At 45.4% G+C, this 27,516-nt stretch overlaps 1 protein-coding gene across 1 annotated transcript; it reads right to left on the bottom strand.

Moving 5' to 3' along the window:
* Positions 1-22,912: 22,912 nt before the first annotated feature.
* LOC125556560 (ankyrin repeat-containing protein At2g01680-like) lies at positions 22,913-26,920 on the bottom strand. Its single transcript, XM_048719268.1, has 3 exons — positions 25,877-26,920; positions 23,810-24,420; positions 22,913-23,704 (listed from the first exon to the last, which is right to left on the bottom strand). Exons 1-3 carry the CDS (start codon positions 26,865-26,867, stop codon positions 23,312-23,314), a joined length of 1,995 nt encoding a protein of 664 aa, XP_048575225.1. The 5' UTR covers positions 26,868-26,920; the 3' UTR covers positions 22,913-23,311.
* Positions 26,921-27,516: the final 596 nt, after the last annotated feature.

The following is a 27,516-nucleotide window of genomic DNA, read 5'->3' as shown; positions in this document are numbered from 1 at the left end:
AGAGGCCAAGAAGCCTTATTGAGTTAATGAAATCTTCCTTTATCCTGCAAAAAAAAAGGCTGATATCCATTGTCGGTTTCATCCAAGTGTTGCAACTCTGGGAGGCTATCTCAGAGTTTCAGATAAACCCAGAAGGTCACGACACTTGGACTTGGCGATGGGAGTCGAGCGGCAAGTTCACTGTTAAATCTGCATATAATGTGTTCTTTGCAGCACAACCGGAGTGGAGATCAGCCCACGCTATATGGAAATCTAGGCTTCTCTCAAATGCAAATTCTTCATTTGGCTGGCCATGCGAGAAAGAATTTGGACTGACGATCGTCTAAGCAGAAGAGGGTTTCCCCATAGCCAACTCTGCAATTTTTGCTCTTCCGGACAGGAAAATGTGCAACACTTGTTCATTGGATGCGCAGTTGTTAGCATCATATGTAGTTCGACTCTGGTATGGGTAAACCTACAGGAGGTCATATAATTCATGGACCTTACTATGGATGAGTGGTTGGGCTAGTGCAAGACCAAGGCTACAAGGGGATAAGAGAAAAGCGCTCAACACTCTTGTGATCTTGGTAGTCTGGTCCATATGGAAAGAGAGGAACATAAGGGTTTTCGATGGGATTTTCACACCCATCCAGTGTATCATGCATAGACCAGATCAAGACGGATGCTCGCTTTTGGGTCGTAGCGAGTTATGGTAGGCTTAGGATCCCATATGCGGCAGGGTAGGCTCTCCGGCTACTAGTTGCCGCTGGCCTGGGTTTTTTTCCGAATTGTGGTCGTTTGTACCTTATATTGTGTTTTCTTTCTGTCCTATCTATTAATATATACATGCAACACTCCTGTATGGTTTGAAAAAAAAAAGAAGAGAAATACAATCGAGACCGAAAAATTCCCTGAACTTGACACCAATGCTCATCACCTGTCTCTGGCACCACAACAACATCCACCAAAGGAAAAAAAAATGAAGGATCACCTTCTCAACAGGCTCGACGCAGCTCCATCACTAATATGTAGCTTTGCGGAGCTTCAAGGTGGCTCACCAAAGGCGAAGCCATTGCCATTAAACGAATTAGACAAGGGTAACACCATGGACATGCCATCGAACTCCAGATCTAGCTCCCCGCACGACTAAGACGTCGGGAGAGGAAACCATACCTGCCTACCATTAACCACGAACTCAGCACACGATCCACCATCTTTTAGATGCCACCTATGTAGGCCACAATCTGCATTCTTCGTTCAAGTTTCGACGTGCTAACCGACCAACCACACATACATGATTGTTTAGCTTGGTGTTATGATTATATTCATCAATGCAAGCAATCAAACAAAAAAATAGTGCTGCTAAAACTAGACTTTAAGAAGGCATTTGATATGCTCAATCATGTACATCATTATGGAGATTTTGAAAGCCTTCAGGTGACTTCCAAACCTTCACAGACTCGGTCATTCGGCGATCCACAATTTTCTCTTGGATACTCTAGACCATGACGCCTAACCGTCAGGAAGATGCACAGTCTTCAAAGGTAACTAGCGTCGGATCCATGCAGGATTAATCTCTTCAGTGATGCTCAATCACTTTGGGTTTGTAGGTGTTTGGGTTTGGGTTTTTCTCACTTGATGATTTTCATTCAAAGTCCTCGGAGGATGGGATGCTCTCAAATGACAAGTGTCAGTTTCTCTCGGAGCAGCCAACCAGCTAGTGGTTGTAGGGGGTGGCAATTTATAGCCTAGGGAGCAGCCCGGCATGATAAGACATAAATGCCCTTTAATAATATGACCGTTAGGTGGGTAGATATTTTAGGACAGCTGGCACATAGCATAGCAACGGTCAGAATTTTGAGTATCAAATTCCTCAGGGCTATCATATTCCTCACTGTGTAGGCAATCCGCACTAGCGAATTCCTAACTCCTCAGTCAGAACAAATTTCTCAGAGACCAAAAGAACTTCGTCTCAGTCACTGAACAAATTGACTGAACTGTATGAGATTTCCACTACTAGAAAAAGGGCTATAGATGGGATTGACACTAATGGCGCACCGCTTGTCTGGTGCGTCATTAGTATATACTAATGGCGCACCACCTTCTGATATGCCATTAGAGTTGAAACTACTAATGGTGCACCTGGCCCAGGGTGCGTCATTAGTATCAAATTTTTTTTAACTAGTGCGCATGTCCAAACATACTAATGGCGCATCCAGACACAATGCGCCATTACTAGTTGTAACTAGTAATGGCGCACCTGTCGAAAAGTGCGCCACTAATGTTGTTTTTTTTATTATATTTTTTATTTCTTTTTTTGCAAAACTACTAATGGCGCACTGTGGAACAATGCGCCATTAATATGGTTTTTTTTGCAAAACTACTAATGGCGCACCACCAGAAGGTGCGCCATTAGTAATCTGGATTACTAATGGCGCATTTAGAGTTGGTGCGCCATTAGTAAGTGGGCAGCAACGAGATATTTTAGACAGCCTCTCCTACCACACTCACTTTCTCCCCACTTCATTCTCTCCACCTCCTCCTTGTCTCGGGTGCCTCCTCTTTTTCACCTCATTTCCACCATAGATTCATTCAAATTAAGTGGTTAAATTACCTTGTTTTGATAGGTAAGTAAGGGGGGAAGCTATATTTACGTTGTTCTCCCTACAACAATGTGCACATGCACTTTTTATGGCCTAGCTAGATCTATGTATGTTCGTGGTGTTGCATATGTTTGTGGTGTTGCATATATGTTTGTGTTTGGAGGTGTACCGGTATTTGAAATGCGATAGTTGCCAATATTTTGCCGGAATGTTGATTCATTTCCGTTTCGGCGAGAATTTTGGCATTAAGCATTCTTTTTGGTCCTATTTTTAGGGAAAGTCATGCCAAATTATTTTTTGATTCTAAAATATTGTTTTGCTCTACCCGGCAGGCGACCATGGTCCGCACGATGACCGAATGCATCGTGAATAGGTTTTTGAGGTCCGCGAAGGCCGAGATGCTTCAAAAGAACGAGATGGAGATAAGATGTCCGTGTCGAAGATGCAAGCTGAAGAGCCTTATTGCGGACCCGGATTCCGGGCAGGTGCGGGACCACCTGCTCTTGCATGGTTTCATGGATGGCTATCGGTGGCAAGGTGATGAAGATGACTACGAAGTCGTCCATGGGGGCCGGGCAAGAAATGAGGAAGGGCAGCAAGACAATCACCGCGGCTCGGGCGGGCGAGAAGACGAAGAATCCCCAGGAGATGATCACGACGGTGATGATGTACACAGTCATCATGTAGAAGATGCAGGACATGATGATGAGGAAGATGCCAGAGCAGACGACGGGCATGATCATGAAGATGATGATGCCGGCGGAGCAGACGACGCTGGACCATCGATGGGCTGGGTGCAGGACCCTCATATTCAAGAGCTGCTTCTCAAGCAGACGGATAACGCAAGAGCTGCCGCCCGAGAGAAAGCCAAGATGGATCAACTTAAGTTAGACGCGGTTACTCTATTGTATGAAGGATGCAGGCCCGAGGATACCCGTCTGAAAGTAACGCTCATGGCTCTGGAGATGAAGGTAAAACACAAAATGACCGACGCATGCTTCGACGAGAACATGTCATTCTGGCACGAACGTCTTTCAAAGGGGAACAAGTGCCCGACCAGTTTGGAGGAGGCGAAGAAAATCGTGTGTCCTCTGGATTTACCGCACGTGAAATACCATGTGTGCATGAACAATTGCATCATTTATTGGGACGAGCACGCGGAGTCTACCATATGTCCGGTGTGCGGCGTCACTCGATACAAGAAGAGGAAGAAAGCTCCTCGAAAAGTGGTGTGGTACTTTCCGATCATTCCTCGTCTGCAGCGGTATTTCGCGGACCCTAAGGTAGCAAAGCTCCTGCGTTGGCACGCGGATAGGGAGGAGAAGAAGCGAGAAGATGACGCAAATGATCCGGAGATAGATAAAAAAGACAAGATGCTGAGTCACCCTAAGGATGCGAGCCAGTGGCAAGCGTTGAACTTCGAATACCTAGAATTTGGGAACGATCCAAGGAATATCGTGCTGGGCGCGAGCACCGATGCAGTCAATCCGTTTGGCAGCCAGAGAAGCACACATAGCACCTGGACTGTGTTTGTGTGGATGTACAACCTTCCCCCCTGGTTGTGCATGAAGAGGAAGTACATTCACATGAGTATGCTAATTGAAGGACCGAAACAACCAGGGAACGACATCAATCTGTATCTGGGGCTGCTGAAAGAGGAGCTTGACACGCTGTGGAAAACGCCAGCCAATACGTGGGATGCCGCAGAGAAAGAATATTTCCCTATGAGAGCCGCACTGCTCACAACGGTGCACGACTATCTCGGTTACGGATATGTCGCGGGGCAGGTGGTCCACGGATTTTCTGGATGCGTCAGGTGCATGGATGACACAACGTATCGCCAGCTAGATAGAGATCCCGGGTCTTCGAAAACCGTGTTCATGGGACATCGAAGGTGGCTTCGCGACGATGACCTGTGGAGAAAACGCAAGGATCTGTTCGATGGTGAAACCGAACCCCGAGGACGCCCGCGTACGAGGAGCGGCGAGGAAATAGACGAGCTGTTGAAAAATTGGAAAGACTGCCCACTGCCGGAAAAGAAGCAAAAGGCGCCAGAGCCGGGAAAGAAGCGAAAGGCGCCAGAGCCGCTGCTGAAGGTATGGAAAACGAGGTCTGTTTTCTGGGACTTGCCGTACTGGAAGATCCACCGTGTGCCTCACAGCCTTGATGTAATGCATATCACGAAGAACGTGTGCGAGAGTCTGCTTGGTACCCTGCTCAACATGCCAGAGAGGACCAAAGATGGGCTGAAAGCAAGGGCAGACTTGAAATCAATGGGCATCAGGCAGGAGCTTCACGCTATATATGATGATGATGATGATGATGAGGCAAAGCAGGACACGGAAAGTCGTCGCAAAGGCAAAAAGGCCAAGAAGACCGAAAATGACTACCCTCCCGCGTGCTTCACTCTAAGTCAGGAGGAGATCGAGCAGTTTTTCACCTGCCTCGTAGGAGTAAAACTTCCTTACGGTTACGCGGGGAAGATAAGCAGATACCTAGACCCAGCGAAGCTGAAGTTCAGTGGGATGAAGTCTCACGACTGTCACGTGCTGATGACGCAGATACTTCCAGTTGCAATCCGTGGGATCATGGACGCGCACGTCCGTGAAACCCTATTTGGCCTATGCAACTTTTTCGACGTCATCTCTCGGAAGTCTGTTGGCGTGAGGCAACTCAGAAGGCTACAGGAAGAGATCGTGGTGATACTATGCGAGCTTGAGATGTACTTCCCGCCCGCATTCTTCGACGTTATGGTGCATCTGTTGGTCCATATCGTGGACGATATCATCCAAGTCGGGCCGACGTTCTTGCACAGCATGATGCCATTCGAAAGGATGAATGGTGTCATCAAAGGATACGTTCGCAACATGTCACGTCCAGAGGGAAGCATAGCCAGGGGCTTTCTGACCGAAGAGTACATCTCCTACTGCACGAATTATCTAGGCATCGAGAACCCCATTGGTCGGCCCGTCAACAGGCACCTCGGCAGGCTCGCTGGATGGGGTCACCGTGAGGGTCGCCGCGAAATGCATGTCGACTTCGAGGGTCGACTCGCCGACTTTGAAAGAGCAAACCTAGTCGCGCTACAACACATAGACGTGGTCGATCCTTGGGTGGTAGAGCACAAAACCTTTATTAAGAAGACGTACAATGACCGAGGCCAACAGAGGACGGACGGAGATATACTCAAAGAGCACAACTCATGTTTCACGCGTTGGTTCAAGCAGAAGCTTCTGTCGTACCCTTTACATGAGGATTCTTCCGCGGAAGAACAACTCATATTCGCCTTGTCACAGGGCGCCGAGCACAACCTGATGACCTATGAGGCGTACGATATCAATGGCTACACATTCTACACCGAGGCCAAGGACATGAAGAGCGATGGTTATAAGAACTCCGGGGTAACGATGGAATCCTATACCGGTAACGACAAGGACAGATACTACGGAAGGATCAAGGAGATCTGGGAGCTGAGCTACGCTAGAGAGAAGGTCCCGATGTTCCGTGTCAGATGGGCCAAGAGCGTCCTAAAAGAAGACCGGTATTTCACCACCATGGTTATACCCGAAGCCAAATCCAAGACCGCGGGCACAAACGTCACCGCGAAAAATGAGCCATGGGTACTGGCTTCCCAAGTGGACCAATGCTTCTTCATTACTGACCCATCAAAGCCCAGTCGTGTTGTCGTGAGGAGAGGCAAAAGGAAGATCATCGGAATGGATGGAGTAGCCAATGAGCAAGACTTCGACAAGTACGGCGACCCGAGGATCAAACATGACGACTATGATGAAGTAGCAGCATACACCACAAGAAGAAGCAGGACCATCCTACCTAAAGGACGTCCGTTCCACAAAAGAACTCCATTTGCGAAAAAGAAGGGCAAGAAAATTGTGAACAGATAGCTAGCTAAGATCAATTGTATTTAAATCGTAGCCTTCATTTCTCGATTGTATTTCATGGGCACTTTTTGAACTATCATGAATATTTTTAAATTTCATGGACACTCGATCTCGATCCCCCTCCATCTCGATCGCTATCCCACCTCGCCAGATCCGGTCCCCCTCGCCGCCGAGCACCCCCCGGTCCACCGGCCGCCGCCGCCGACCCCCCGCACCCTCGATTCCCCTACTCAACCGCCGCCGTCGACCCCCCGCACCCTCGATTCCCCTACTCAACCGCCGCCGTCGACCCCCCGCACCCCTCCCCTACTCAACCGCCGCCGCCGACCCCCCGCACCCCGCGCACCCTCCCCCGCTCCACCGGCATTACTGTTTGATGATATTTTTTAAAAAATTATTACTATCTTATAAAAAAAATTACTGTCTTATAAAAAATTATTACTGTTGCAGTAGCCATCTTATAAAAAAATTATTACTGTCTTATAAAAAATTTATTACTGTCTTATAAAACAAGTTTGAACATATTTAAACACAAATACTAATGGCGCACCGGGGTGAGGTGCGCCATTAGTATGGATGTACTTATGGCGCACCAGGGTGAGGTGCGCCATTAGTATGGATGTACTAATGGCGCACCAGGGTGAGGTGCGCCATTAGTATGGATGTACTTATGGCGCACCGAGGGGTGGTGCGCCATTAGTATTGTGCCGCCCCCATCCATATTTCCACCCCGGCCCAAACCTATCCCCTCTCTCTCCCTCACCCTCGCCCTCGATCCCCTTCCCCTCTCCTCTCCCGACGCCGCTGCCCCACCGCCTCGACGATGCCCCGCCGCCTCGACGCCGCCCCGACGCCGCCTCGACCCTGCCGCGACGTCTCCAACCACCGCCGCCTGAGGCCCCGACGTCGGCGCCGCTCTCCCCGTCGCCCCACCTCGTTGGACGCCATCGCCCCGCCGCCCTCGTCGCCGGCGGCCCGGACGCCGCCCCGTCCACACCACCGTCGCCAGAGCACCACCACCACCCGGACCTCGTCGCCTCCTCCCCTGCGTCGTCGTCCCCGACATCCTCCCTGCGCCCCACTGCCCTATCCCTACGGCCACCGTGAGCTCCCCCTCCTCCTCTCCCCCTCTCCCCCTCGCGCGCACGTGCTTACGTCGTTTAGCACATTAGGGTAATGCACCCCCATCCTCCCTCCCTCCTCCGGATATGTTCTTCTTAGTTATCTGAATCTATTCAAGTCTGAAACTGTTAGTGTGAGGTGTCTGCAACTGTTGCAATCTTGTTGATAAGTAAAAGATGATCTGAAATTGAAACCCCAAATCACATGATTCACAATTAGATGATCTGAATCTATTAAGCAGTTTTAGACAATGGTATGATTTCTGAGTTGGACTGACCAGGAGAGATTGTTCATGATTAGTATATCCCCAAGTTCAACTGTTGCTAACTTCCTAGCTATAGTTCTTGATACATACTTAGAATTGGTCCACTGATTATCAAGGTTTGATGCACTGTATTTGTCCCAAGGTTGTCGATGGTTTTCACCAATTGATTGTGTGTTTGCATTGCCTGCTCGTGCACTTTACTTTAAATCTGAGCATCCAAGTACTTATATTTACTACAATAGATCTAAATCCAGTAATGTCATGTGTGATCAAGGCTGCATAATTATGTAGGGCTTAAGAGTTTCACTTTGATGATGATGCCCTTTGCTGCTCAAGATTTTTCATATATGGGCACTGGAACTCAGGCATCTATTATTTCGCAGTGAACATGTAACCTTTTCGCTTTTGCTCTGCATGTGCTTCTCAGTTTGCTAGCTATATCTCTAGGTTCTTGATTGGCTTCACTAGTTGATTGGTTGTTTGCATTGTCTGTTTGTGCTACTTTCCCCCGAGCACCCATGATCTATATCGAAGAATGTTACTTTTGAATTCTGATTATGCCGAATAGTTGTGTAGGGGTAAGAATTTTCACTTTGAAGATGCCTTTGGTGTTCTGTTACCTCCTGGTAGGTTAGATGCAGGTGATTAGTTTCCCTAGTTTAGGGTTTTCTCAGTGTATCAGATTTAATGAGTCAGCTCTGCTTTATTCCTGTGTCTATATGGTTTTCTAGTGCCTTTCACTGGATGTTTTTAAGTGTAATCCCCATGTGTTTTTAGCCCTGTATTGGTTCAGTAGGTGTTTCCTTTATTTTGTCAGTGTTAGATCATCTCACTGAATTTGTGTGTACAAGCCCTGCAGTGCAGATGTATTTTAGTGTAAGCTCAGCAACTTTTGATGAATTCTCAGTGTAATATACCCCAGAATTATAGTGCAATTTATCCCATATTTTGAGTGTATTTGTCAGTGTAATATACCCTAGAATTATAGTGTAATTTAGCCCATATTTTCAGTGTAATCTCCATGATTAATTTTTTTGTATTTACAGTGTATTAGAGTGTAATTTACGCTATAATTATAGTGTAATTTGTCCCGATAATTATAGTGTAACCCTCATGCTACTTATATATAAGTAGAGTGTAAGTTTTCCCATAATTTTCAGTGTAGCCCTGATGCTTCTTATATGTAATTACAGTATAAAACTTCCCCTAATAACAGTGTAAATTTTCCTATAATTATAGTGTAACCCTCATGCTTTCCATAATTTTTGTTTTTTTTATTTGAGGCTCATCTTGTTATATATTCTTTGTATCGTTGCAGTGCAGTTCTTGTTATATATTTCTGGTTGTTAGACTGTTCAGCTATGCAGAGTGAAATACAAGTTCAGCATGTCGATAATGATTTTGGCAGTAGTGTGAGGCAGCAGTGTGTGGCACAATTCCTTCATTGGATAATGATTTTGCAGGTACCCCAAGAGGCCCTTGAGTTTGCCGGAATGTCGATTAACTTCCGTTCCGGCAAATTCGGGTACTCCATATGTCCTATTTTCAGCAAAGGTCATGCTGAAATTTTCCGTGAATTTTAGCATGACTTTGCTAAAAATAGGACATATGGGGTACTTGTGAATAGTGTATGGGCCGGGGTATCTTAGTAGTTAATTAAGTAGGATCAAGTGCCCCGGCATACTTGTGACTAATGCATGGCTTTTAGGGTGCCTCGGTGTCGATAAAAACCGAAATGATGAAAGCTTAGGCTTTTAGGGTGCCTCGGCGTCGAAAAACCCTCAATGATAAAAGCTTAGCTTTTAGGATGCCTCGGTGTCGACAAACCCTAAATGATGAGACCATGATCTTGTTCCTTGACAATAACCAACTTTTTGACCAAACTTTGTTCCTATTTAGAGAGAAACATGGCCAACAACGATGAGGCCGGGGGTTCGGGCGGCAAGGCATTCTGGGAGCTGTCCCAGGAGATGGAGGAACAACCTCACTTGTATGAGGACGCCGCCTTCCCCACCGATCCTGAGACCACTGATGGTACCGCCGAGGATGACCCCACTGATGCCACCACTGATGGTGCCGCCGAGGATGCCACCACTGATGATGGCGGCGCACGCACAGATGGCAGCCAACCGAAGAGGCAACGGAAGGACCGGCGCCCGACCGTGCTCCGCACCCTCAAGGAGGAAGTTACTGAAGTGGACTCCGACGGGAATCCAACGGCGCCCGAATGAATAGTCGAGGGGTACTCGCTTCAGCTCGGGTGCATTCTCCGGAGCACCGTCTCGATCAACACCGAGAACCTGAGGCATCCTGACCGAGGGAATTTGCGCAACCTCCTCTTCACGAAGCTGCACGAACGATACAAGTTCCCCGCTGAATTTGAAAACACAAGCCTCAAAGGGAATAAAGTGAACAATGCTGCCCTCACGAAGATGAGCAAGGCCCTGTCTACATGGAAAAGCAATGTGAAGAGAATGATCGAGAAAGGTGGGAGTTATGAGAAGATCAAGGAGAAAAATCCTCCGATCACCGAAGATGACTACAACGACTTCAAGATCAATTGCTCGAGCACCGCAAACTCCGAATCAAGTAAGTGGGGGAAAGAAATGCGGGAGCTGAACTTAGGGGAACACAACTCGGTCCCGGCGGTTACAGAGTGGCGGAGCCTATATGGGACAAGGAGGAGGCGGACCGTGCCGAGCAAGGCCTACCGCCCCTCTTCGATAAATACGGTGACAAGCAGACCAGGAACTTTGTCAGGGCCCAGTACAAGAAGGACCCGAAAACAAAGGAGCTTACCATGGATCCGAAGACCAGGGAGCTTCAGCTTGTTCTGGTAAGGAATACACCCCCGAGTAATTAGCTCCATATGGTTGCATTCTAATTAATGAAGCCAAATTTCTAAATGGTTCACATTCCTTCCGCAGGCGACTGAAAGCAGTAGCGCGGGGTCGACTAAGAGAAACCCTTGGGACACCACTCTAAATAGGGCGTTGAATGTAATGAAGAACAAGGATAAGCTCAGTAAGCCGACGCCAGTTGGTCGTGTGGCCGGCAAAGGCTTGTCGACAAAATGGTCGTCATACTATCACACTGGTGGCCGAAAGGAGAAAAAGACCAGCTCGGAAAGCCAGGCGCGCGAGGTTCAAGAACTCAAGGCACAGGTGGCGCGGATTCCGGAGATTGTCCAAGAGCAAGTGCAACAACAACTCGGAGCGACGATCACCGCCATTGTGCCTACCTTGATCGAGGGGTTGAGTGCGTGGATTGCGGGCGGCCAACAGGGGCCGCCCCCGATTCCTAGCTTCACGGCCAGCAACTTGCAGAACGCGATGGCGGGGCCATTGGTGTCTCCGGCGGAGGCGGCATTGGTGTCTCCGACGCCGGCACAGGAGCTTAATGCACCCGGGTGTACGCCGGCCGGCACCTCTGCAGCAACCGGCCCCTCCGTCAACTGCACGCCCGCCGTTGGCGGTGCCTCGACATTAGCCGAGCTCGACGCCATCATCACGGTAACTAATTAAGCCTCTCTCGGCCGAGGACTTCATCTCCTTGCCTTTGACTGGGCATCCCTGACGCCCTACATGTTTTCGTAGGGCGCCGTCGACGTTCCGTGAACTCTCCTGCACTTCGTGAACAACGAGTTGGTCGATGTCTCCAAGGGCAAAATCGTTCAACCGGGCAACCCCTTGTTCCATGGTACCCAGATGCCACCCAACTTGTCTAGGGTTCAACTGGTTCGGGTGCTGTCAGGCTGCGACGAGTTGTTACCTCCGATTCGACCCGTCGGGGCCGACGATGATGACGTGATGACCCTCAGCGCCTGCCTGAGCTAGCCCTTGCTTTAGCCGAAGAGCCAGATTCGTTTGGGGGCGGGGGACACAACCCCAAAGGCAACACCGCCAGTCGTGCCGGCGCCAAGTCGGCCCCATGGCAAGACCGCTGCAACGGTGCCGGACATCCCTATGCCACTGGATCCAAACATGCATATGGCACAGGATCAGAACAACGACGACGACGATACATTTGCCAACGTCGATCAGTACTTTGCCGATGATGGGTACGGTGGCGACTTCATGGGGCCTCCTTCTCAAGAACCCAACCCAACAAAAGACATGCACGATCTAGGTGGTACCGCGGAGAAGCCAAGTTGCAACAGGCGTCGTCTGCCGTTCAGCTCTCAGGAGACGCCTCCAGCTGCCGACTTCACCGAGCCTCAGATAGGCGAGGTGCGAAATATTATCAGCCCCAACACACTCAAGAAGGCGGTCTGTGAGCAGAACTCGGTCCCATTACAGGAGAAGAAGAAGGCACGCAAAAGAAAGACTAACAAGGGTGCGGGCCAGCCGGCACCGAGTACGATCCGTTCTTAGGACGGGCCACCTTCACCTGAGGATATCTCGAGGAGGGTGCATGTGGCGGGTAGGCCGATGCTACCGAGAAATATGCTCGATGCTGCAACCGGTGCTATGCGGAGTCTGCATGACAGTGTTCTTTCTTTGGAGAAGCGGCGTCTCGGAGAGAAGGATGTGGCATACCCGGTTTTCGCGGCCAAGGTGCCAAAGGGCAAGGGCTTTGTGGATAACTCCATCGGGGGTACGATCGTCCTGCGGTTTGATGACATCCACGCTATGTTGAACCTTCATCCGCTGCACTACACCTTCGTTCGGCTATTTTCGCTGAGTATGGAGATGCGGATCATTCGCGACAAGACCCCGGACATCGTGATAGTCGACCCCTTCTACATGCGTGCCAAGATCTTGGGCAGCGCTGGGGACCGGCAAGTCGCGACTTCTTACCTCGAAGGCGTCATTCTGGCAAACCAAGATAAGGATAACTTCCTCGTGCCTTACTTTCCCGAGTAAGTCCTCCCCTCAACCGCCCCGTAACATATGAATTCTTAGATTTCAATCGTTTTTCTTTTAACATTCCGTGTTTTCTGCAGTGACACACATTGCACGCTCATCCTCCTAAGCCCCAAATATTCCATGGCCACGTATTTCGACCCGGACCGTCAGTCGAACGTAGACTACACAAATGTCAAGAAGGTTCTTGCTGATGTTCTCCCCGGCTACGTCAAATCTGGACGCACCTTCACCAGGCCTATTCGTAAGTACGGCAAGCACGTGTTCTCCCACAATACGATGTTCTGCTGCGTCAAGCAGCCACCTGGCGGTCATAAGGGTGCCTACTACGCCATCCATCACATGCGGGCGATCGTACGGGACCATCATCAACTTCTGCTACCGAGTAAACTCAAAGATTGGGCCGCGAGCATGTCGGCAATCTAGGACGCGGACATCAGACAAGAATTCTTTCGCATCCAGTCGGAGTTTGCGGAAATCATCCATCAAGATGTCCTTCGTACCTCGGGGAAGTTCTACCTCAGAAATCAACCGTCCAACAGTGACATCGACACAATGCTACAAATGCAGGCTGACAACGACCGTTATTTCATGACGCCCACGATAGACGGCGGCTTCATCCATGCTCCGGTCCCTTGAGTCGAGTCGAAAGCAGTGATGCTGTGTCTAGTTCTGAAACATCGATTGGCTCATGTTGTAATTAAACTTTAATGAACTTGTAGTATGTCTCTTTGGTTTCGAGAGTCGTTCAACTTAGATGTAATCGATGCTATTAATGTCTTGCTTTTCTCTTCCGATCGTTCTGTTGCATACTTATATATTGCTTATGTATTGTCTGTGAATTGGTACTAACGTTTCGTTTGGCTACTGCATAGCGATGCCGTCGTATGTCGTGTACAAGGGTAAGGTTCCCCGAGTCTACAACGACTGGGAGGAGTGTCGGAGACAGGTTCACCGATTCAGCGGTAACAGTTACAAAGGGTACACCACTAGGGCCGAGGCCGAATCTAGATACGCCCGCTATCTAGCGGGAGAGGGGAGGGAGCGCTAGAGGAACCGGATGAAGACGAGTTTAATCGTGATGATGCTCATCGTGATGACCGCAGCTCTCTTCTATGTGATGGTAGTTTAGATGATCGATATCGACTTGTAATGTGAAGACAAACTCGCTACTCGCGGTCTCGAGACTTGTAATATAATGTTCTATCTTTGTTCGGTCTTTTCAGTTCGGAGACTAATATGATGAATTGTATTCGGAGACTAATATGATGAATTGTATTCAGAGACTAATCTTCTATTGTATTCGATGAATCTGTTGTTGATGTGTGCTGTCTATATTTTGTCCAATTATACATTTTGTAGCCTGTGCAAAAAACAGAAAATAAAAAATAAAAAAACCTAATATTCATACTAATGGCGCATCACATCACAGTGCGCCATTAGTATGCCAAAGGATACTAATGGCGCATCATTAAACAGTGCATCATTAGTATGCGGAAGTTACTAATGGCGCATCTTGTTGTTGTGCGCCATTAGTATGCCAAAGCACCTGGGTATACATGGCCCCCTGGGAGGCATACTAATGGCGCACTGTTGTATATACTAATGGCGCATCTGAGGTGCGCCATTAGTATACCAGATACTAATGGCGCACCAGTGGTGCGCCATTAGTAAAATATACTAATGGCGTGGCACTAATGGCGCACCACTAATGCGTCATTAATGGCCAAATTAGGTGCGCCATTAGTAGGCCTTTTCCTAGTAGTGTTTCAATGGCTTCACTCGAAGGGATTGGTAGGTGTAGGATTTGAGTTGAGCATCACCTGGAAATTTTTCCTTAGTATTTCCTCGACCCCCTTTAACAGTACGGTGTTTCCTATGACTCAAGGAAGAGAAAATGAAACTACGAAAACAAAAGTCTTCATGCTTCATGTTCCTTGAATGAATACCACGTCTTCAGGATCACACCAATTTCTTCATTTTCAAAGTCTTCAGAAATCCAAAATCTTCAGTCGAAGAACTTCATTTTTAGGGGTTGACTTTCTCTGTAAATATCAAACTCCTCATAGACTTACAGACCTGTGTACACTCACAAACGCATCAGTCCCTTAACCTATAAGTCTTCAATACACCAAAATCACTAAGGGCCACTAGATGCACTTACAAAGTGAGAAATATCTGGGCCTGCCAACTGAGGTTGGGCAATCTAAGAGTGACACCTTCAAGTATCTCCGAGATAGAGTCTAGGAGAAAATCAAGGGATGGATGGAGAAACTTCTATCTGCTGCAGGAAAAGAGGTGCTTATTAAATCAGTAGCGCAAGCCATCCCAGTTTTCTCTATGTCTTGTTTCATGCTATCCAGGGGGTTATGTGAAAGCATCACGTCAATGATTCGTCAGTTTTGGTGGGGAAGTAAAGAAGGAAAAATACGACCATGTTGGGTGTCTTGGGATGTAATCACAAGACCTAAATGCCTTGGTGGTTTGGGTTTTCGGGATATGGAGATATTTAACCTTGCACTCTTATCCAGGCAGGCGTGGCAACTGCTAGAATATCCTGACTCCCTTGGTGCACGTATGCTAAAGGCAATCTACTACCCAGACACATCAATCCTCGAGGCAGAGTTAGGGTCCCGACCTTCTCAAATTTGGCGGGCTGTCATCGATGGGTGGAACATTACGAAGCAAGGAATTATTCATCGGATAGGAGATGGCTCATCAACATATATATGGACTCAGAACCGGATTCCAAGGGAAGGTTTTTATAGGCCTGTTTCTTCACTGGTTGCCGCCCCCCTCAGACAGTTTATGAGCTGATTGATCACAGTACAGCAGAGTGGAAGGAGGACTTTGTGCGACAAGTTTTTATACTAGTGGATGCTAAGGCTATACTCAAGATACCAATATGCACACGACAAGTCGATGATTTTGGGGCTTGGGCCGAAGACCCAAGGGGCTTGTTCTCGGTCCGGTCGGCTTATAACATGATTTTTCGAATAAAGACTGGCAGAGAGGCTTGGCTCGAGGGTATAGAGGACATGTCCAGCAATACTGGTGAACGCAGGGGGTGGTCTTCCATCTGGGGCATGCAAGTGCCGTCGAAGTTGAAGGTTTTTACATGGCGTCTTGCACAACATTCCCTCCCAACGAATGATATCCTGCACCACCGAAATATGGCTCAGTCCCATGAGTGTGCCATTTGTGGAGCGGCAGATAATTGGCGTCATTCCATGCTAGACTGCACAATGTCAAGAAGTGTTTGGGCCCTCGCAAGTACTGATCTAGCAGAACATATGTGCATGAACATGGATGACAGTGCCAAGGGATGGTTGTTTGCTATGCATGAGTCGCTGCCTCAAGCAGGAGTTCACCACTATGATTGTTACCCTCTGGGCAATTTGGCATGCTCGCCGGAAACTGATACATGAAGGGGTGTTTCAGACCCCTCTCTCCACGCATTCTTTTATCAGCAGCTATATGAGTGACTTGTAGTTGATATTCAAGCCGGCCACCAGGACACGCCCAGCGACTCAGCCCAGACTGGCAAATTGGCTGCCACCATGTGTGGAGCATGCCAAGCTAAACGTTGATGCGGCAACTCCCAGAGCTGGAGGGTACGGTGCTGTAGCAGTCATCTGCAGGGACATCTCAGGAGCTTATCAGGGTGCGTCTGCTGTCTTGTTCCGAAACATTGACGAGCCGGAAGTGTTGGAATGCCTCGCAATCAGAGAAGCTCTAGCCCTGGCGGATGATCTCTATATCCAAAAAATATCTGTGGCATCGGATTGCAAGCTAGCTGTTGAAGCCTTACACAGAGGGACATCATCGGCGTATGGAGCAGTGGTGAAGGAGATCAAACAGCACTCTAGTGATTTTATTTCATGTGTTTTTAGTCATTAGTTTAGAACCTCGAATACCGAGGCCCATAAACTAGCAAAGCATGCTTTAACTCTCGGGACCGGCCGCCATGTTTGGTTAGGCCACCCAGGAAACCTTATCTTCATCCCTGTAGAGGTGACGTTTTAATAAAAAGCTTTGCGAGTTTGCCTTAAAAAAAGTTAAGTTCATGCAGCATCAAAAAAAAAAGTTAAGTTCATGCAGGTACAGTGAAAGTACAGCTACTCCGATCTGTTTGCATTTTCTTAACTAAAGCCTTGACAGTATTCGTGTTACAAAGATTGATGCCATGTAGTAGACATTTCTAAGAGATTCCATTGTAATTCATAGTTAAAAGAGTTACTTTGTACTACTCCCTCCGTCCCAAAATATAAGAATGTTTTTGACACTATGCTAGTGTCGAACACGTTCTTATATTTTGGGACGGAGGGAGTAGTTTTTTCGATCTATGATCCAAAACATTGCACTTGTAATATTTTTCAATTCGCAAAAAATGTTAAATTGGTTCTCGAAAGTAGAAAAAAGTGCAATTGGCTATGCATATTTCACGAGAAAATACTATCCATTTAATACTAAGAAAAACTTTTGTCTAAGTCGACGTCTTGAGCCATCCCAATGCTGAAATATACAACGGCTTAGTACGTCGACTTATACAGAAGAAAATCTTAGGCAACTCGGATTTAGTAAAAACCAAGATAGATTGCATTGCTCTCTCGACCTCCGAACCAAGATGATGAACAAACTCACAACAACCAACCTTTGAGCGCAAGCACACAGTGTCATCAGATGTCAGCACCACGAGAATGCCAACGGAAAGCAAACATGTCCGTGATGCCAAAGATGCAGCGAGTACGGCACTGGACGGCACGCGTTTGTTAGGCGATGGCGGATACGCTCAATATGGGAGGTATTATATAGTAGTGCTCAAACATAATTTTTCAGAGACAAACACCGGTAACAGCTAACAACCAGAATAAGATTTTGTGTTTATCTTGGCAGCAAGATTGCAAAATCGAATTCAGTGCTGGAATAGCATCCGAATGGCCTAGAATAGTTTTATACATATTGGAGGAAAAACATGGCCCAGAATAGTCATTTCCAAAAGTGGGGTTCAGTGGAAAGTGGCATCGTTCAGCATTAACTTGTCTAGTTGTGCAACTTATGCATATGCTTCAGAAGCAGATGAAACAAATCTTAATGAGGTTTCTGGACGTACAGTGCATAGATCTATACTTTTATTTCTAAATAATATGACAAGCTAGGGTCAATAAGTCTACACAAAGAAAAATGACAATCCAGGTTCTGAAGCTTCAGGACAGACGCATATCATGAGAAACTAGTTGCTGTTTATCCAACAAATCTTAATGTACATATCAACTATATATTGTTGAGTCAATCACCTTCCAAAGAGTAAGATGTTAAACTTCCCGGATCTAATTTGCAGCATGAAACAATAATATTCTCCTGGTGAGATGCAAGAACAATAACTATTCACCAGCATTCCTACAGAATCCAAAATAATATATGATTATTAAATAGTTCTAGAAACTAAAACTTTGAGCATGTAACCAATTAATGTATGATGGAAACTTACCTTCTATATCAAAATCATTTGCTTAATTGTCTATTATTTTCCTAGCATGTCGACTTAATCTGGGCAGACCCAAGTTCCATCCGACCTCTCCGTTTGGGAAAAACAACGGATATGATGGTGGATCATAGCAACCATGGTATGCTTTTATATATTGTGGACGGTCTGATACACCATAAATCATGATACTTCTATCAAAATGACCTCGAGGATCGCTTCCCTCGAACCAAATTGCTGCCACCTGTGATGCTGTTAGAGCATTATATACTCTCTGATCTAAAGCAATATTTGTGTTGAGCTCAATCCTATACTCGCAAAGGTTTGAAATGGAGCCGAGACTTCTAAAGATATGGACATAAGGATTAGATGAGAGTATGCCCAACAATTATCTGATGAGATCTTTATCAAGGTTAGGTGAATGGCGAAATCTATGCTGTAAATCTGCATCAGTGTCATAAAAGTAAAGTTGTAGATGCTTGGGCCCATCATCCTTTGGCATTAATTGGTCAATTCGATGATAAATTTGACCTTGTGCGCAGAATGTGTAAACTCTAGATCTGTTATTGCAAAAACGTTGATCCAAGACAACACCAAGAGATGTAAAGGAGAAGTGAGAATTGAAGTAACGTATGTTATCCCGGAAATACTTCGCATCTGGATCTTGGCTGCTGTACAGTCGACGTAATTCATCAGGGACTGGTGGAGTTACTATTTTAACTTTTCCACCCATGCAACAAAACGTTGGTTTCTCATACTGGAACCTTTTTGCATTGCAATGCCTACAGTCAGGAACTGGATCTAGAAGATGATAATCAGTGGGTAAATTTTGATATATATGATCATATGGATCCACCTGAATGCAACTTTGGGCATTATTCTTTTTCTAAATACGACTGAAATTCAAAACCTGCATTTTTATTAGGCTAGATTAGAAATACAAATCATATTTAAAAGTACTATTGTCGATTAAGTACAGTAATACTTACCATGCCCGCTAAACATACGAATTTCTTCATCAGGGTCATCATTATATCCAAGCATTTCTCCTGTTTCCCCAATGTTATCTGTTGATTGTCGAATCATCATATACGTCACACAATGTTTTATATGGACCAATATAATAGATAAATGCTAGTTGGTACTGAGATTACCTTGAATGGCAGGAAAAGAATCCTTTCGCAGGTAGATGAAATCTTCATGTTGACGGCTGGTATGATCTTGTAGTTGCACATGAGTATATCCAACTGTATTTTGTACATTACTACTAATTGCCTCATCAGATGTATCTTGTGCATGGCTGCAACTTGCGTCTTGAGACTTTCTTCTTCTTTTATACTCACGGCCTCTGTAAATATGCTTCTTTTTGTTAAGGTGCCAATTGGGAATACCAGCTAGTGCGGTGTCGCCGCTTACATCCACTGTTATTTGTTTGCGCATCAATTACAACTTGGTCTTATGAAGCAATAGGAGATACAGAAATTCCAGATGCACTGATCTTCAGCCAAGTACCCTTTTTTGGGTGGCACATGTTTGGCTGAGCAAGGATGCTTTGGTCAGATGCAGACACATCATAACTATTGACTGTTGTCACTGTTTTTGACATTACAACAAACAAATTAGACTGTAATGTTAGTAAACAGAAATGTATTAGTACTGAATTAATATATTTTTATCAACCTCGTTTCCTTTTTGTCAGACACCTACTTTGATGGACCCCTGAACTGTGTGTCATAGAACCTGAAAATGGAAGGCTTTCTTGTTCTTGTAACATAGTCACTGCTATTTCTTTCCCTGGCACACAAATTACAGACTAATGTCACCACCTAATCATGTATATTGAAGATGATTATTTTACTTATCATCACACAACAAAGTACCTTCTGTCGTCATAGAAGATTCAGTTGGCAAGTGTGTGTTATCATTGGTATTCATACTGGTCTCCCCTCTTACGGGTTGCACAGTCTTACTAATTGCACAGTCACCTCGCTTGATTCGTTTGTACTCACGATTCCTTTTCAAATAAGCTTCTCTCTGTTGTGGTGTCATCTGCATATACCTAACCCGACCACGGTAACGTTTGCGTTGAGAAGGATCCGTTGGTACAGCACCGGTTTGTTCAGTTAGGTGACGATATTGATCTACAATCATCAGCTTAATGAGACGCACACAAGAAAAGATTGGTAGACAGGGCATTGGGGGGGGGGGGGTATGCTGTTTAGCCAACAATCATTTTTTCATGGGTAACACTAGTAGAAAAGGGGGCTTTGGTCCAGGCCGGGTAAGCCCATTAGTCCCGTTCAGTCCAGAACCGGGACCAATGGGTGCATTTATCCCGGTTCGTGCGGCTAAGGCATTAGTCCCGGTTCACCTAGGCCCTTTAGTCCCGGTTCGTGCCACGAACCGGGACTAAAGGGTGCGATGCCCATTAGTCCCGGTTGGTGGCACCAACCGGTACTACCTTTAGTACCGGTTGGTGCCACCAACCGGGACTAATGGGCTTTGAGGCATTAGTACCGGTTCATGGCACGAACCGGTACTAAAGGTCCCATTTTCAAACTCTACCCTCCCCCCCCTTGGATCGCCTTTTTAGTTTAAAAAAATAAAAGAAAATGATGGAAATGTCAAAAAAATAAAAAAAAACAAGTTTCTCATGTGATATGTGGTCTAGTTGTTGGGAAAATTTACAAATATGAATTTCGACTTTATTTACAAAATCTCTCTAGAATTTGTAAAATGGGCATAACTTTTGCATACGAACTCGGATTAAAAAGGTTTTTATATGAAATATCATCTACTTGAAAAGTTACATCCGATGAAGACCGCCTACAGCCTGTTTGCAAATTTGTAGAATCCTCAAATTCCAAAAGGAAAAAAGTTATGCTCAAATTTCAGTTTTTTTAAATTTTCATTAAATCTGGTCAAATTATGGTCAAACTACTTATTCAAGAAGTATTAGTGTTACTAAATAATTATTCAAGAATATTAGTGTTATTAAATAGTTATTTCAGTTTTTTTGAATTTTGGTCAAATCTGGTCAAACTATGGTCAAACTGTGGTCAAACAATGGTCAAACTACTTATTCAAGAAATATTAGTGTTACTAAAAAATTATTTTTTTTAGAACAATAGTTTCAAACTCAAACAGTGAAATGTGTGACTTCATGCTCAAGCTAAACTCCTGAGGGTTAATAGGATTAACATCTTACTATTGTCAGGAAAACAACGAGTGCAGACTTGGAAACGAGGGAGAATAGACCCGGAAGTTAAGCGTGCTCAAGCTGGGGGAGTGGGAGGATGGGTGACCGTCTGGGAAGTTAGATGATTTGGAATGATGAGGGGTGATTAGAGATTAAATTGAGCAGTGATAAGGGATGATTAGAGATTAGAGGTTAAAATAATTCAGAAATTTGAAAAATAAAAAAAATTCAAAAAAAATTCAGAAAATTTCCTTTAGTACCGGTTGGTGTTACCAACCAGGATTAAAGGTGGACCGGCCACGTGGAGGGCCCTTTTTCTACCAGTGAAACAGAAAATACTCCCTCTATTCCAAATTACTTGTCGTGAACTAAAACCACGACAAGTAATTTGGAACGGAGGGAGTATGAATTAATTATCGCAGTTGATGTCCATCAGTAATGAGTGTCAACCATATTTCTACCAAAATAAATATTTTAAATGTGAACAATGAAATGGCCCAAATAAAATAGTGGAGTCATAAAAAAATCAAGAAAAATAATCAAATCATCTTTCGTGACACACTTATCTCAAGACATAGTAGCTTTTGTAGTCTACGTACAGAATCTGCAACTTACACTGGCTTAGACAAAAACGCAAACACCTAGCACGCAAAGAAAGAGCCAAGAACATCAACAAGGTATAACCAGCTAATCCTAATGACATGAAGCAATCTGACATAAAGGAATTCTCCAAACTCATAACCATCAACAAAAAAAAAGGGTAATGTAGAGAAGGAGCAACTCACCTGTGCTTTTCTCCCGTGTTGTTGGCCGTCCGCACAGAGAATGTGTATTGTACATGGCCGGCTTGCCGGTGTACGGCGCGGCTGGAGAGAGCGAAGAGACGAAGACGTGCGAATCTGAATGAACGGAGACGGGGCGCAAGAGTGGCACACTTCATAACAACCAAGCCCTGCGATCTCAATAGCAAGGTCGTCAAAGAATTGAGGTACTCTGCAAGCAGATGGAAATGGAATTTTAGCAAGATGTGAGCGGGGAGATACAGGCAATGGGAGACAACGGGGATGGAGTTGTGGCAGGATGATAGCCTTGTGCTAGCTCGGTTTGAAGCTTTTTGTTTTTTCCTTTTGAAATCGGGATGAAGCTTGAAGGTATGCAGTCTTTTCCGGTCCAGCAGAGCGCGCGCACGGGGCTCTGTTTCAATTAAATTATTTCAAACATCGTGGGCTGTGGAGCTATCGGGAAGGTGCGAGCAGCTTCGAAACGCGCGAGCGCGCGGGAGACAGCGCGGGGAGGGAGTGGTGACGGATCCAACTAATTGCAGCCGTCCGATTCGGTGGAGCTAAGGGCTGATGAAGGGTGGATAAGGGGATACGTGGTGAAATCAACGGCTAGAAGTGAGTTTGTGTTACTTGGCGGGAATCAAGAATGGAGTGTAAATCCAATTTCAAAACTGATGCATTATACTAGTATTAGAGATAATGTCTTACATCAAAATACTTCCATAACATTAGTTCCGTACAAGAACATGCTTACCAACCCTCCTTACAAAAAGAAAAAGAAAAAGGATTTAGCGGTGACGGTGGATCCTTGCCACCGCAGCCCAACCAAAGGTAACTATGATGGGCCAAAGTGTAGTGGTCATTATGAGCGTGTACATCCTTAGTAATTCTACCATTCCTTTGAATAACCCCTTTCTAATGCATAATGGTCGTGCAAGAATAACAAATTTAGAAATAGCATCCATATATGTACCTAACCATACGGTAGGAGCAAGAACACAGACTGCAACAGCAGTATTACGAGCAACTGGACCTAGCACCATATACACACCCAGTGCAAATGAAATTGACATGAATATGAATGAACTCGAGAAGGAAAGCGCAGATAAGACTTAGTAGACTTCACGGGTGACCAAGTTAACCATCGGATTTGCAGGAAACGTGAAGCCAATTGTAGCTAGTGAAGAGCATATGAAAGCTAATGTGGTGGCCATCATGAAAGCGTCAAAAACAAAACTCCCAGCATATGTTGGCGTGACTCCACTTATATGATCATCGTTTCTGTAACCTCCAGGGATGGAAAAAGTTGCACTGAAGGCCACAGTTGCTATTAGGACTGAAGCAACGACACACGTTTGTGTTGCATCTTTCAGCCTCCGTGATTCTTTGTCCTCCTCCTCTGGCTTTGGCGGCCGACGGAACGGTTCCTCAGCTTTATCCCAGCGAACGACACCATAGTTCGCCCCAACTGACCTCAAAGCGTGGTATATTTTATTCTGAGAGTTCTGAAATAAAAACAAGAAGGATTATATGAGTACCAAATGAAGCAATGTGTCATAAATTATTTACTTTATTCAAGGGGCAAACTTGAAAGTAAAACAGAGTATTACCTCTATATAATTCAATCTGAATGAAAGCTTACTGATGGATAGATCAAAGGGAGTTTCCCCCTGGTTATTTGTTATATTCAGATTCACCTCTGGATTCCCAAATAGAGCACAGAACATCCTAAAGTTCCGAGCTTGGATAGCCAAGTGCAGTGCAGTGTTTCCATCATTGTCTTGCATATTCAGAATCCAAACTAAAGATGGAGTTTCACATACATAGAACACTATGTCCCGTATTTCTTTCTCGACAGCAACATGAAGGAATGTTCTTCCTTTAGCATTGCGCAACCCAACACAATTTGGATACTTGCCATGGAAAAACGGTATGGCATCTTTCGCACCTGCAGAGGCAGCTAAATGTATGGGGAAAGATCCATTATTGTCTGCTTCATACAGTACGGTGGGGTTCGCTTCGAATACTATCTTGAGCATCGATGTAGAAGTCTGGGAAATCCATACAAAACGACACCAAGGAGGTCTGCTGAGGAGCTCAAGTTGCAGACACGAGGCAGTCCCAAAAGACAACGATGAAGCAAAGTGAAGCGGGGTTCTCCCATCTTTGTCCACCTGTGTAGTAAGGCTTTTCTTCCAATGCACTAGGAGCTCTATCATCACTGTCAACAATACCCATTTTGTGTTAGTGTAGCAAAGTAGGAATTATCTTAATCTGAATAACATTTCGTAGAATTGGGCGTTAACTTAACCATGTTCCTATATCAAGACATGACAATAACAACATCCTACGTTGCGGAGATACTTCAGAAAGCACGCGTATCCAGCCGGATACTGCCCCGATACAGCCCGATATGTATCCCGTAACTATCCCTCGATTTTTTTTATTTTTAAAAAATAATATAATGTTTGATACATCTGGATACTGTTGCGATACGTTTTGGATACCTCAAACCTCACGTTCGACTGAAATCCCATCAATAATAAAGGCGCACCTTTTCAAGATTTCCAACATGAGCATGAGTTCATGTCAAAACATGACTATTAATGTTCTTGTTCAATTGAAAGGTGAGCAAAAAAGAGTCGATGCACTGATGGAGCAGCAAGTCTAGGGAAATCCCACTGCCAATTAATGGAAGTAGACCAAGTGCAAGAAAAGAAAGAGCGTAATCTATTGAGGCATGCTTTAACTAGAAGCTTCTTTTTTTTGAGAAGTGCATCTTAGGTTCTCGAACTATTTCAGTGGTTTCACGTAGGTCCTCAAACTATGAAAATCGCCATCCAGGTCATCAAAAGGCAATGTGTGTGTCATCCTGGTTCTCAAACTATTTCAAAGGTGTCACATAGGTCCTTCAACTATTACACTTCAAGGATTTTTGAGGACGTAGATGACACTTTTCATAGTTTGAGGACCTACATGACACCTTCGAAATAGTTTGAGGACCTAGGATGCAGTTCACTCTTTTTTTCCTTCATATTTTTAATAATTAATATATGTAATATCTGTATATAACTTATCCCTGTATTCATGTTTTTAAAAAATTGACATATCGGACGTATCCCGATATCGTGTATCCGATACGTATCCAAGTATCCGGGCAACATAGAAAACAACAACAAATACGTAAGTGTAGAGAACTATATCTACTTTATGCTAAAAGCACAATTTTGCCCCCCCCCCCCTACTGGAGATGCCTGGTTGCATGCATCTCCACAGCTTTACAGCGATATGTGAGATGATGAAAATGAAGCGCAGGATCCTCATGCGGTAAAACTAAAAATGTTTCATTTCTCTTTCAGAGCAAAAGCAAACAAATAGTTCCTATCTCTTTCGAGAGTACCCGTTACAAAATGCGAAATATGTTGCAATATATTTATGACTAAGTTTTCTTGGATTTTCTAGTGTATTTCCTTTTTTCTGAACATTCCTTTGATCGAGTATATTATTCCATTTGATTCATATTCAAAATAGGTTTTCATTTGAACAAATTTATGGCATATAACTTATAGTTTATCAAATGTATGCTAAAGGTAGGCTGGAAATTCGAGGGGACGCTAAGTTTTAGAATGAGGGAGTAGACATGGAAGTTCTAAAATATATATGCATTTAGTGAGTACCTGAGTCTCTGTGTGGAAGAACATCAATATGCAGGGCATTTTGTCCATCTGCTCCGGAATAGGAGAGATTGCCACCACTCTTATCGTACAGAATCAATGCAATTGTACTCTTCCCTAGCAAGATGGCTAGATACAAGGGTGAAACGCCATCCGCAGGATAATTAGCTAACTCTGGATCAGCACCCATCAGCAGTTTGACTATATTCTTCTCTTCCGGTGCGCCCGCAGCATCATCCTTATTCCTTTTTTCTCCGGCGGTGTCAGTAGCATCAAGCAAAGCTCCTCTCTCCTTCTGACCCAGAATTGTACCGTCTTCGTATCGGACAGCCTCGTGCAGGGCCGTCTCATGACGCTTATTTTCCATTCTCAGGAGCCTGAGCTTCGTGTCGGCACCCTCGCGTGCAGCTAGATCAACAAGATAAGAAACCATTTTGGAGTTCCCAGCTCGGGCAGCACAATGCAAGGGTGTGTCACCCTTGTGATTCCTCGCAAACAGGAGCCCCCTGTCCCTTCCGTAGATGATGCCGGCATACTCCAGGAAATGTTTGCCATCCTCGTGATTCTGCGCGACCACATGTAGTGCAGTATCACCATCAGGAGTGACGCCCTTGAGGAGTGCTCCAGCTGCAAGTGAAGCAGCAGGCTGGTCGTCGACGCCCTCTTCTACATCACCAAAAATTGACACTGCAGTTCTTCCTTGGCCACTGCTGCCTCCCTCTACCAACTCGAGAAATTCTTGAGAAATAATCATCAGTGGTGGACGTTTTGCGTCTTCCCTCTCTAAAAGGACATTCAGCGCCATCGAGGAGCCCTCGCGCGCCGATAACAGAAGCAAGGGGTTGATGGTACCAGCTGGGGATTGGTCCTCTTCGGGAGGCTTCTTACTCGTCGCCGTCGCATCAACCATCGACATGGTATCCTCCTTGTTCAGCCCATCCTTCAACTTGTTGACTTCGCCACCGTCGGTGGCCGCCATCAGCTTGGCGTCCATGGCCGCTGTGTGGTTTTAGAAGTTGGTTGGAGTGTTTGAGGTTGGTTGTGCTCCCAAACCCCGTCTCGGCGCACTCTTAAAATCCTTTCTGATTAACCAAGTCGTGCTCTTAATTAATTGGTTGCTCTTTCGCACACAAGTCTAATCTTAATTGTTTCTCATTTCATGGTGGAGATTCCTCTGGGGCACATGGCCGTCTATGTGCTCCAAACCTACTCCTGTATTAATCAATATTCACAGTGTCCTTGAGATGTGCAAGGTCACATGAACACCCGGGGCTCTATAGCTGCTCTTGTAATTTCTATCTTCACGAGGGATGGTGCACAGTCTATGGTGGACTAGGCCACCTATCTCTACACCGTAATATTGAGCCTTTTTTCACTGAGCCTTCATCTTTGACTACTTGTCATTTTTACCTCCTCTCTTCTTTGACTTGTTGATCATACCTTGGATTTCTATTGGGTTATTTGACAGGACCTAGACGATTTTACCACGTATGCGTAGGACGATAAGGCAGGACCCGTGAGTAAAATTACATGTTCTCACAGCACAACGTATACTCAACTTCTTTTTTTGTGACGACCTCACTTGTAGACTTGTAGTTGTGGTTATTATATTCCTTACCGCTCATCTAAAAGAAAAGAGGAAA

Source organism: Triticum urartu, chromosome 5 (genome assembly GCF_003073215.2).
Source record: "Triticum urartu cultivar G1812 chromosome 5, Tu2.1, whole genome shotgun sequence".
NCBI classification, from domain to species: Eukaryota; Viridiplantae; Streptophyta; class Magnoliopsida; order Poales; family Poaceae; genus Triticum; species Triticum urartu.
Note: the sequence above shows the minus strand (reverse complement) of the source record. Positions and strands in the feature narration are given on the sequence as shown.

What these genes read in the sequence shown, in the direction of transcription:
- LOC125556560 (XM_048719268.1), bottom strand. Translation starts at nt 26,867, where the DNA reads ATGGACGCCAAGCTGATGGCGGCCACCGACGGTGGCGAAGTCAACAAG. An exon ending in TCTTCCACACAGAGACTCAG is followed by an intron (nt 24,421 to 25,876) that starts GTACTCACTAAA and finishes TATTGTTGACAG; the next exon opens with TGATGATAGAGCTCCTAGTG. An exon ending in TCAGATTGAATTATATAGAG is followed by an intron (nt 23,705 to 23,809) that starts GTAATACTCTGT and finishes TTTTTATTTCAG; the next exon opens with AACTCTCAGAATAAAATATA.